This window comes from Brachycentrus maculatus, unplaced genomic scaffold (assembly GCF_059751285.1).
Source record: "Brachycentrus maculatus isolate JH-2025_06_01 unplaced genomic scaffold, ASM5975128v1 h1tg000004l, whole genome shotgun sequence".
Lineage (NCBI taxonomy): Eukaryota > Metazoa > Arthropoda > Insecta > Trichoptera > Brachycentridae > Brachycentrus > Brachycentrus maculatus.
The window spans coordinates 3716828-3729089 of NW_028280759.1; the positions used below are offsets into that span (position 1 = coordinate 3716828).

At 30.2% G+C, this 12262-nt stretch overlaps 2 protein-coding genes across 2 annotated transcripts; both read left to right on the forward strand.

The window, feature by feature from the left end:
• The first annotated feature begins 2357 nt into the window (after positions 1-2357).
• Positions 2358-8638, forward strand: LOC148313959 (acyl-coenzyme A diphosphatase NUDT19-like). The gene is made up of 6 exons (XM_088270976.1): positions 2358-2518; positions 3885-4201; positions 5266-5413; positions 5873-6073; positions 7016-7229; positions 8306-8638. Exons 2-6 carry the CDS (start codon positions 3891-3893, stop codon positions 8524-8526), a joined length of 1095 nt encoding a protein of 364 aa, XP_088127102.1. The 5' UTR covers positions 2358-2518; positions 3885-3890; the 3' UTR covers positions 8527-8638.
• Positions 8639-9100: 462 nt separating this feature from the next.
• On the forward strand, positions 9101-11319 carry LOC148313960 (acyl-coenzyme A diphosphatase NUDT19-like). The gene is made up of 5 exons (XM_088277511.1): positions 9101-9656; positions 10096-10237; positions 10326-10526; positions 10754-10961; positions 11077-11319. The coding sequence occupies exons 1-5, from the start codon at positions 9346-9348 to the stop codon at positions 11295-11297; spliced, it is 1083 nt and encodes a 360-aa protein (XP_088133637.1). The 5' UTR covers positions 9101-9345; the 3' UTR covers positions 11298-11319.
• The last annotated feature ends 943 nt before the right edge of the window (positions 11320-12262 follow it).

A 12262-nucleotide genomic window follows, 5' to 3' on the forward strand; every position in this document is an offset into this window, starting at 1 on the left:
GATTTCACCAATCTGTTAGTCTTGAATTTTGTACCTTATGTAGCATAGTTTAACTTCACCTTAAATTTTTACTTCTAATTTATTTTTTATTTCCTATTAATTGTTATTACTTTTTTTATAACCAAATTTCTATTCTTTATATATTTCTTACCTGCACCGTTATTTGTTTCTGTAAGTTTGTAAGAAGAGGAAACGTTTCTCTTTTTTGTTTGCCAACCTGTCCAACCGCGCCTAAAAAAGTTTCACTTCAATAAAAAATAGTTGATCGTTTGTAGAAGAAAATTTAAAACAAATTGTAAAGGAAATGGTTCTTCTAAATCACTTGTTTTCTAGTGAATGTATTTTTCTTAAATGCACTTGGAACGTCAGCACAGTGTCCATCGTTTGCACGATCCAAAGTAAAAAGGTTATTTTATTTTGGTATAGGTATTGTAATAAGAAAATCTAGCTGTGTTGCCAGTTTTACAGATTTGTACTTTAAACGTACCTAAGTATATTTTGCTTTTTGACCCAGTTTCCCTTTTAACAAAAAACAACTGTCACAAAAAAAAAACAATTAAATCTTATGTTTTGTTTTGATTTAAATCGTGTAGAAACAAACTTAAAATCTTAGTGATTTTAAGTTTGTTTCTGTGCACATCTTTTTCTTTTTAATTCCTTCAGAAAACAAAAACCGCACATAATTTGTTATTGTTATTAGCACGTATTTTGTGAAGCTATTTTTTTACTAGTTTTATTTTATTTATTCGTTTCTTCTATACCTTAATGTTTAGTAATGAAACGTTCACACCGAAAAAGATATTAAGGGGATCCTCAGCCCTTGTATATTACCCTCATCAATTTAAAATCTAAATTTGAATAGTAAACTACCGTCGCCCTATATTCCATGTGTTTGAAAACGATATATCTTTTCAATATGGCGACTGATATTCATCGTATCAATAAGATTTTCAAAGAAAACGCATATAAGACTTTCTTATACAGGGTTTAAGATTACGTCACTTTAAGCACGGCCAGAGTTCATTGAAGTTTGGTTTTTTCAATTCCTGACTAAAAAAATGAAATTACTTCTTACAATGACAGCCATCATGCAACACTTTTGTATGAAAGATGGTTAGCATTAAATGACAGTTCATGAATTCGTTTGCAAGTATTTCTTTACGTTAGAATAATCGTTATTTTAATTTTAGGAATTCGCACAATAATACAATTGACGTACTGAATACAACTATTAAATCACATGGATATTTTTGGAATTTATTTATTTTATTATCTACAGATAATTTTAAATAGATACTGATAATATTAAGTCATTTGAGAGGTATTTTTAAACGTTAGTACTGAAGCCAATATCAGGCGGGGAAAGTCCACTAAAGAATGCCGAAATAAGCATTCATAATTGTTGTTTTATGTATAGGTATCTTTATACAGTGGATATTTATATTAATGTATGTGTCCCTTAATTGAACAGATTGAACAACAGTTCTGTTTGTTTTCTCAATGGAGCGAGACGTTTAATCATGACAAAAATTTATTTTAAATAATAATACTTACAATAAACAAGTAAGTTCATTTTAAATAATTTTTTAATTACCCGATGATGTAATGAATGGTTTCCCGAAACCGGTAGTCACGAATAAGTGTTGATAAAAGTAGTATTACACAAAGTGAACAATGGATGATAAGGAGAGTGTTTTACTATCATACCACAAAGTTATCGATCATTATTTCAAAATCATTAGGAATAAAAGTTTACTTCTAAACCTTAAAATATTATATGTATCTACACTACGTTAATTCTATCTAGTTAAATTTACTGATTTCATAACGTTACCGAGACAATGATTTTTTCGGATTAATTGCACATAAATTGATTATTTACTATGTTTTTTTATTAATAATATTTTAAGTGTGTCCAAATACTTGTTGTACCAAATAAATGTTGTCCAAATACACAATCAAACAAAAACAAGGCTAATTAAATTAGATACTTTCCATAGCAGTAGTCACAGTTATTATAACTGAAAGTCTCTTTTGGCGAAACTACGAACGTGTCTAATGATATTTCAATATGTATTTGTTGTGATCAATTTTCACTTTTGTTTATTTTGTTTTGTGCTTATTATATATTTAATGTAATTAATCGGTTGCTTTAATTAATAAATATATTTTGATGAATAGTTTATAACATGTCTACTGTATCAAGATACGTTATTTATGATTTTATTATTGCCTCGTCAATTGATTTAAATTGTGTGAATATAATCGTACAATGTATGTACATACACATGTACATACACTGTGGGCTAGACCCAGGAATCCAAACTATCATTCAATTAAGTATTCTCTACTTCTCTAGTATCATATAAACTACAGACCACATTACACCTAGTAGCACTGAGAATATAATTATATAATACTACACATACCGGAATTCAGTGCATACACACAAGCGTTTCTTATCTTCATTGTCAGCCGTAAAATTTCACAGCGATTAATTAAAAAAAATAGTGCGAGGGTTAGTAAAATGTTTTATCATGTTTAGTTTATAGTGTGAGTGTTTACAAACAAAAAATCAATGTTTTATGATTTCCCTGTGGAAATGTTTTTAAATAATATTTATTAATTACTGTTATAAGAAAGCACGTGAGTTTATATCCCACGTGTAATATGTACCAATATCATGTAACTAATTGCATATTTATTTGATTTTCTTTTATTTAGAATTTAAATGGTATAGATAAAAGTGATCCTTAAAAATAAAGCTGATAATATTTTGGTATAAAAGCATATTTTTTTGGAATATGATTTATGATGTAGAATAATGTAAACTTTTTTCTCAGTACGTATATCTTATCAAATTTTATCGTTCCTACAGAGTTAAAGTGATAATTTACTATGCCAAACATAAATAATTTTATGTCATGAGTCAAAAAAGGGTAACTGAAATCGGAATTTATAATAAGTAATAAAAACTATATAAAAACAATACTTTAAAATAAATAACACTTTTATTTTATACTATACATCCTTTGTATATTATTTTTTTATATTAGGATACCACAAAAGGTAGGCATTTTTACTACTTTCAATCTGCACAGAGAACATTATGTTATGCCAGATATAAATTATATGACATTTTTCGTATACTTGTGTTTAAATATTTCAAAGGAATTATTGAAAATAGATACATGGAAATATTTCATTAAAGCCTTTCGGAATCTCATTTTTTCAAAATTATATTGAAATGAACTTTATTTTTTATTTTACTGAACTTAATTTCTTTTTGTCTAAACTTTTATGTTACTAAATCTGCGTTCAACCCTAGTGTTATAAACTAATTAATTATAACTATAAATAATAATAACTTACCATGAAAACTCTAATAACTACTATGATTTACCTACATTATTATACAAATAATTATCAATTATCGACTAATTTTGACGTAAAATAGTTTTATTAGGCAATTACTTGAAAAACATGAAAAGTAATAATACAATAAAACAAACTAGGTACTGTTTCTTTTTTACGTTATTTTACACATTTAAACATAGATGAAGAAGAATATGGAAGTCTGGGCATTTACAGGGCTTACAACCGTCATAGGCTGGTTTAAATTATCACTTTACACACGTGTAATATTTACCAATTCTACCCATGATACCCACACTACTCAAATTCTTGAAACTTCTTGATACTCGTATATTCATCAAACTCGTAACACAGTATGCGATCCATATTCTTCTTCATCTGTGTTGAGATGTCAAAAAATAATGTAAAAAATAACTTAATAATAAAACTTGATAATCCAGATTTGTGAACAAGTATTTGGACACACTCAAAATGTTGTACTGTTTCTATGATGGTTTTGTTTGCTCCAGGTGAAAATGCGACCGAATCCGAAGTTGTGGAGGGAGTCGGCAAGTATAATAGCACTCGCAAAAAACGGGTTGAACAAATTGCACAGCAATAAAACAACCGATTACACAGTCCTTCTTCAGGAACGAAGTAATAAATCGGATTTTTTACCTAGCACCATCGTATTCCCTGGGGGGGCAGTCGAGGAATGTGATTCAGGAAATGATTGGTTCAATCACTTTAAGTCCTTTGGATTGAAAAAAGACGATTTTAGGCACTTTTATTCAAAAAATACATTGGTGCCTCCAATTCTCCAGGGTGTGGAAGATCCTGTCATTAGGTGAGAAATTAGAACGATTTATTTTTGTTCAAAGATGTTACAATGCTGTTCTATTTTATTAGTTTTTTATGTTTAATAATTGTTTTTTTTTTAACTATGAAACAAGAAATTAATTAAACTTGCTTTTAAATATTTAATAAACAAGACAACTTTTTTTTTGTTATCTCCAAAAATCCCGAGAAGGTTTTTGAGAAGAAAATATGAAAGTCTGACAGCTTTCTGAGAGCATTGACAGTATGAGACAATTTTATTTATTTTGGTGAAATTTAAGAAATATACGTAGGCAACAAGCCACGAGTTAAAAATTGTCTATTCGAGATAAACATGTTAACATTTTTGTTTTGTTTTAATGCTGTTTTTGGGTTGATAAATATTTCACTAAAGGAATAGGATAGAAGTTGATTGCTTATATGTATGATAGAGGTATGCTGAATGCCCGCAATTGAACCTGAGGTACATTGCCTTTACACATGGTTTAGAAGAAGGTAATGCTTATGTTTGAACATCAATGTTTCTTAAAAAAAATTAAAACTTCTTTACCCATGGAATACATTTAACATGGAATCATTTACATTTGCTTACGAGGGTTTGAACGTATTTATAATACTGAAAAACTGTTTTTTACATATTTATAATATTAAAAAACTGGTCAAAAAGAAGGATTTTTTAAATTCATCGATACATTGTAAGTGAAATATTTCGAAAATTACACATCCATCAATAATATCCACCTCTTTTATTTTAATTTAACAAATGACCTTTCGAACTAATATGTTACATACGATACAAAGTGATAGCATAAACCAAGCAGTAAACTCTGTAAATGCTCAGACTTCCATGCTACTTTTTTTTAAATTACTTTGTGTCTATTGAGATATCTATAAAAAACCTTAATAACAGTCCCTCATGCATCAAATTCAATAATATGCTATATATATGTACAAAAGTCTGTACACAATAAACTCACAATATTGCGAATTTCATATATCTAGATTTCAAAACCTTTGTATGAATTCGTTTTAGTGATTTATTTTTGGTATTTTTCATTGCTGCGTTTGTTTTAGACATGTTTGCTTGAGGATTACAGCAATCAGGGAAACATTTGAAGAATTGGGTATACTTATTTGCAAGCAAAATCACGAGGAACCATTGAACAAAAATAAATGCGCATCCTTCATAACAGACTTCGACATAAAATATTGGCAAACCAAGGCAAGTATTTTTTTCATTCTGCTCAAGGCAAATATAATAATTAACTTTATTATATTTTGCATATATGTAAAATAAAGAAGGAACAATAATTCCTACTACTTCTACTACAACCATAACGCCGTTTCCCCGCAGGGGTAGGCAGAAAGGATGGAACGCCGCACTCTTCTGTCCTGACATACACTCCTCGCCTCCTTCACATCCATATATCTAGTCATACATGCCCTAAGATTACGCAGACTTTTGACACCACCAGATTTTAATTTCTGATTGATCTGATCGTCTTTTTCGGTCATCCTCGTTCTGTTTTCCCGCTTACATTTGCCACATATTTTCTTAGTCATTCTCTCGTTATCCATTCGCTATCCTCATTTACTCAAAACCGCAATCGATGGACTGGTCCATTTCAAAAATGCATCCCTCGTGTTTTTTTTTATAAATTACATTGTTCGTTTTTTATAGGTGCACAAAGATCCAAGAGAATTCTTGACTCTGTGTCAGCACTTGGACTGCTATCCCGACATTTGTTCCTTATTTTTGTGGAGTAACTGGCTAACTCCCATAGGATATGCCTCGCAAAGATTTGACACTTTGTTTTTCATTACTGGTTTCGACTCCGTACCGCCAGTCAACGCCGAAAATACTGAAGTGACGCGAGTCTGGGTAAGTTTCTCCAAATTTCAATTTTTATTTTACACTCGTTTTCATCTTGGATGCATTGGAATTTCCTCAACCTTTTTAGGGGAATATTCCGAATCAGGAGGATATTTTACAAGTGACAGTTTGTAGGTAAAGGCATAGTTTTGTACCAAAATGCCTACGGTGAACACGTTTGTGAAAAACTTTATTGGCAGTAAGTAGGCCAAAATTTAATGTTTAATTTGATGAAGGAAATTCATCAAATGCTGTAATCGTATTACCAGGCTGGGTTGAGAAGTTAACAGAGCGATCACTTTTATGGTATCTGTATCCTATATCGTTTGTTTATTGTTGTTGAATTATGAATTTAAATCCGGTGCAAAATTATAAACCAAAATCAAATTTTATATTAATTTCCATCTGTCAAATTTTACGGAAAGATCTTATTTTGCCAATAACAATTATCAATTTATAATTTTATCAGTCTTTCTCATTTCCATTTTAGGACTGTATGGTGCATATTATATTTACAATTAATGATTTCAAAAAATCATCCACGCTTGTTCGGGATTATATATTCCAGAAACGGAATTTAATATAATAAAACAACTACTTTATAGTTTATTTTTTCACTTTACTTTTACAAATAAAACCAAACTGGTCAGTACCAATGACCGGGATTCGACGTAACCCGGTTCGTGGTCATGTAAAATAAAGTGAAAAAACTAAATAATTATTTTTTTACTATTATATAACAAAATTCATAAATTGTCTTTTCAGTATCACTAACTTTCTGCCGATGGTGATGGATAACCGATTTCAAAATTACAAAGTCTTTAGTAATAAAAGTCCAGGAGTGTAGTTAAAGTTATCTACACTACGTAGATAAAGCGTTGCTTTTCACTGTAATCCCAGCCCTGGTGGCGCAGCGGTTTTCGTATTTTTCATCGTAATTATTATTTTCAGTGGGGTTCACCTGAAGATGTCATGGAAAAATTTACATCAAAAAAACTTACTCTTCCACCTCCACAATTCTACGAAATCTGTCGATTATTTCATCAAAAGGATATAAACAAACTTTTAAAATACGCGTCATTGAGAAGCTCTCTGGGGTGTGATCAAATATATCCAATACTCATAAATCCTAAGAAAGGCAGTGGACATATTGCAATTTTCCCAGGTGGTATTTAATTTAATTTTAACAAATTTCTCGATAGGATTAATCCTTAAATTTAAATTTTGCGTTTTTTATCATTTATTAATGTTGTATATTTAAACATTTATATTTATATTGACAAAATTTAGATTTAGATGTTGGGAACAGAGTGAATGGTGGACTAAAATCAGTTTTAGCAAATAAAAATCTATCAGCGGAAGCTAAACTGGCAGTACACAATGGAGTTCTGGTTCCAACCCTTATGTATGGAAGCGAAGCATGGAGTTGGCAAAAGAAGGATGAAAGCAGACTGAATGCAGTCGAAATGCGATCCTTCAGACGAATGTGTGGCAAAACGATGTTTGATAGATGTTCGAATGATGAAATAAGGAAAGAATGTAAGGCTGAGATAAGCATTATCGATAAAATTAAGAAAGGTGTGTTGAGATGGTTTGGACATGTGGAGCGTATGAGTGAAGAAAGAACGGTTAAACAAATTTATGAGGCGAATGTAGTTGGGAAAAGAAGCAGAGGACGACCGAGGAAAACTTGGCACAATCAGGTATGTCAAATACTTGAAAGCGGCTGGGTCAGGAGTCGTAATAATCGTTGGGTATGTATGAGGAGATGCATGAATGTAGAAGAGGCAAAGAATGTTTGCAAAGACAGAATGGTGTGGCGTTCGATTCTCTCTGCCTACCCCTGCGGGGAAGCGGCGTGATGGTTAGTTAGTTAGTTAGTTAAGATAAGTTTAGATAAGTTTTCATTAATAATATATTCTTTAATGGATTTTACATTTACTCCTTTTTTTAAATAAACCCAGATCCAATAATGTGTCAGATCAGTTTATCTCGACTAATTTGGTTGAATGAATGAAATAATTTTTCTTCGTAATCAGTATTATTTATTTACATATATCTATAATACCATACTATAGTATAAAGTAGATACATATTTTAAATTATTTTATTCCCTAATTAACATGTCGGGATATTTCGTGTTCGTTGAATGCGAGATAATGAGAAATGTGCAAAATTTACACAAATAAGTATAATTTTACAAGTGTGTTTTATAACTAACAGAATTTAATTTATTTCTAGGAGACGAATTATATCCGGATAAACCAGATTTCGAAAAGCAAGACGTAGTAAGCATTGGAAATTATAGCATTGAAGAGCTTCAGAATACAGCAAAAGTAACACATCGAATGGAAATATATGATTTACACACTATTAAAAATCAATTAAAAAACTTTTCTCCTGTACAGTGTCAACTTTCTCCAGTTAATGGACTTATGCCAAATTTAATTCACTTTATCTAAAAAAATCAACTGACAAAATTATAATTCACTATCCAATAGTATGCCCATTGTAATTTAATTTTATGATGTACTGTAAATAATATATAAACAATTACAATATCAATTTTAAAAACTTACTTTACTTTAATTTAAGCTTCTACTTCAAATTCATCGTATTACTTACTTATGCTAAATTTATTAATTTTGTTAGTATTGGTTGACTAAATGAAAAAGCTATGACGATATGAAAAAGCTAAACCAACTCCTAACTGAAATATTGTAATTCCCAGGTTGTCGAATTTCACAGAATTAAAGTTTGTACATTCAATCAATGATCATAATTTCTTATATTTGGTGAGGTAAACATTGACATTTTACTGACCACATTCATGAACATCTCGTAATAATCATTATATACAGGTGTGAGAGCTTTACTGATTTGTATTTGTCGCCAAGCGTATTTTCCGCACCTATATTTGTATCCAGTAAGTACGTCACGTTTTTGGCTTCTTATCATAGACATAATGTAAAACTGTCTGCATTTGGTTTACATACACGTTTTGTCTATGATCGGACTTTGACATTTGTATAATATGCTTTTGACTTTTGACATTGACATTTCGTTTCTGTTTTATTTTTCCACTATTCTCTTAACATATTCATAAATTTCATTTCATTTCTGAAATAGAATTATATTGTCTCCTTAACCTTGTAAATACGTATTTATTGAAATACGTAGTCGTAATAATATTTTTTATGAATCGCATCGTTTCAGTCATTTAAAGTTTTCCTAAAAGATCAATTATCAATATTAACATATAAACTGCTTCTGATAAAAAAATGCGTTCTAGTTTGAAGCATTGGAAAGAATCAGCAAGTGTGATAGCTTTATCAAGGTGCGATATACTTAGGAATGCTAAGAAAAACATAAACAGATATGAAATCCTATTTCAAAAGAGGAGTGATAAATCTGGGTTTTTACCTAGCACAATCGTTTTTCCCGGAGGTGCAATTGATGAATCTGATTCCGATAACAGTTGGCTAAGACACTTTAAGTCCTTCGGTATTACTGAAGATAGATTCAAACAATTTCAAATACCAAATACATCAACTTCACTTATATTTCAACATGAAAGTGACCCTAATTTGAAGTAAGTTGATTTTTACTAGCATTTCCATTAAAACTATGACTATGAAATCAGATGACTTTAAACTCTCGTTTTGATGTGAAATTGTTTGAAATTAAACATTCATACACAATGTTTCTCACACACATAATTGCAATCAATGCAAATATTCATCTCTATCAGTCATTAAACCTGCAAAGCTATTTGAAATAAATCTGTTCCTCTAATCCCAGCAAATGTTTGTTTTTTAAAACACCAGATTACTTAATAAAAATATACCAACTTTGTGGTCCTAAAATAAATTTAATTAAAAATAATAAAGTACTTCATTTTCTTAATTTATTCAAAAACTAGCATTATTTGGTATTCAAAATACATAAAATAATATATGTACTTCATATTTTGTCATTGTTACTACAACAATATCTACGTATTATATCCTCATTCCATTACAATATTACAGACATTTAGCTCTAAGGATAACAGCTATAAGAGAAACATTTGAAGAACTAGGAGTTCTTATATGCAAAGGAAGGAATTCCACCAGCAATAATGATTCATCATCATATTTAATGGATTTCGATGTTCAACATTGGCAAAAAAAAGTACCTGATATTCTTTTTCACCTATAATTAATTTTAAAATGTATAAATTATTTCTGTGTATGTCCAAGCTTACCAATTTACTTTTCAGGTGCATCAAGATCCTCTAAATTTTTTATCACTATGCCAGTCCCTGGATTGTTACCCAGATATCTGGGCATTGCATTTATGGAGTAATTGGTTAACACCTATAAAAGTAACTTCTCATAGATTCAATTCAGTTTTTTTTCTAACATTTTTCAACACAAAACCTCCTGTAATAATTGATGGAAAAGAAGTTGCAGAGTATTGGGTTTGTATGTTCTTAATCTATTGTTTATTATTTTACTTTTATTTCTAAATTTTCATAGTGTTGTGAATAATTTGTTTGGAAACCGTTCGGTTTAAATTTAATTTAACCAATTTAAATACACATGTTCATGTGTATTTAAATTGGTCCGGATTGACAAAAAAAAAACAAAATATGTTTACATCATTTGTACATAATTAATGGAGTTTTTTGTTTTTAAATGTTTTCAGTGGTCAACACCGGACAAGGTACTTGAATCTTTCAAAGCAAGGAAGTTGATATTACCGACTCCCCAGTGGTATGAGCTCTCTAGATTAGAGCAACATGATGATATTGATAAACTGCAAGAGTTTGCAATTTCAAGAAGCATTTATGGTTGTGAATTATTTTTTCCCTACTATCAAGTAGCAAAAGATGGTGTTGTTATCATTTTGCCAGGTAAAAATATGTTTTTTTCATCTATTGCTTTAAAAGAATCTAAGAAAATAAATTATTTATTTGAATGATTTCACAGAACTTCCTTCCTAACTTTATAAATACCCTATTGTTTCAGGCGATGATTTATATCCAAAAACCCCAAACTTATTTGGAAAGACACAGCTCTTTGATGATAATAAAACACTTCAGGAATTAAGAGACTCTTCTAAAATCATGCACAGAATAATTTATCATGATACTCACACACTAACCCATGAAATAAAAAATTATGTACCAAATTTTAGGCATATATCTCCTGCATCTGAAAATATTCCTTTATTAAAAAATAAACATTAGCTTTTATGTGTATCAAACTCAATTATCTATTACCTTTTGCCAACACGTAAGGAGGCATATATGTTTTATATTATGCTTTTCTATTTTTTTAAACAATACAGTATCTACTCAATGAATTAGGGCCACGCAGAATTTCGCGCAATTTCTCAATTCAAACAGGAATAACTCAGAGAAAACCTTGAATAAAACAACATTGAATTTTATTTACACATGAACACTTTATTACGCTTAAATTATGCATATATTTTCATATAAATATAGTTAGTATTTAGTATTTCCACCTTTGGCAGAAATAACTGCCTCAATTCTTTTTGGCATACTTAAAATGCACTGTTTTATCATGTTTTTTATTTCTTCGTCTTCTGACCAAATTTTTTGAATATTTTTTTTTAGACAGTCTACTGTCGGATTTGGAAATGAGTATACCTTATTTTTTAACATGCTCCATACGTTTTCTATAGGATTAAGGTCCGGAGAATTTCCAGGCCAGGGGAGCAAAGGCAGATTTTTGTTAGACAAAAATTTTATCATTGATTTAACCCGGTGGCAAGGTGCCCCATCCTGCATGAAGGTGTATGGACCTTCTGTTGGGTCGAGTGTATGTTAGAAGGGCAATAAAATTCGTTCAAGGACCTGCTTATAGGAATTTTGGTTCATTGTTCCTTCCACGAAAAACAACGGCCCAGGTAAATTGTTAATAATACATGACCATATCATTGTTGCAGGGAGGTGTTTGATAACTTTTACCACACAGGCCTCATTGTAACGTTCCATTGGTGTTCTCCTGACGAATTGACGGCTCTCTGTCACGGCTTCTAACCGGCACTCATCACTAAAGATGACCTGAAAAATAATGAAAATTTAAGTTTAATTCAAATATATAAGTTTATTTACTAAAATGATATGTTGAAAATTCAATTTAAATAAATACCTTTTTCCAATCATCTACCGAGTAATTTCGATGC

Excerpts from the sequence above, each read along its gene's own strand:
- LOC148313959 (XM_088270976.1), top strand. The coding sequence starts at position 3,891 with ATGCGACCGAATCCGAAGTTGTGGAGGGAGTCGGCAAGTATAATAGCA. Across the intron at positions 6,074-7,015 it reads CTGAAGTGACGCGAGTCTGG|TGGGGTTCACCTGAAGATGT; the intron begins GTAAGTTTCTCC and ends TATTATTTTCAG. Across the intron at positions 7,230-8,305 it reads ACATATTGCAATTTTCCCAG|GAGACGAATTATATCCGGAT; the intron begins GTGGTATTTAAT and ends ATTTATTTCTAG.
- LOC148313960 (XM_088277511.1), top strand. The coding sequence starts at position 9,346 with ATGCGTTCTAGTTTGAAGCATTGGAAAGAATCAGCAAGTGTGATAGCT. Across the intron at positions 10,238-10,325 it reads TTCAACATTGGCAAAAAAAA|GTGCATCAAGATCCTCTAAA; the intron begins GTACCTGATATT and ends TTTACTTTTCAG. Across the intron at positions 10,962-11,076 it reads TGTTGTTATCATTTTGCCAG|GCGATGATTTATATCCAAAA; the intron begins GTAAAAATATGT and ends CTATTGTTTCAG.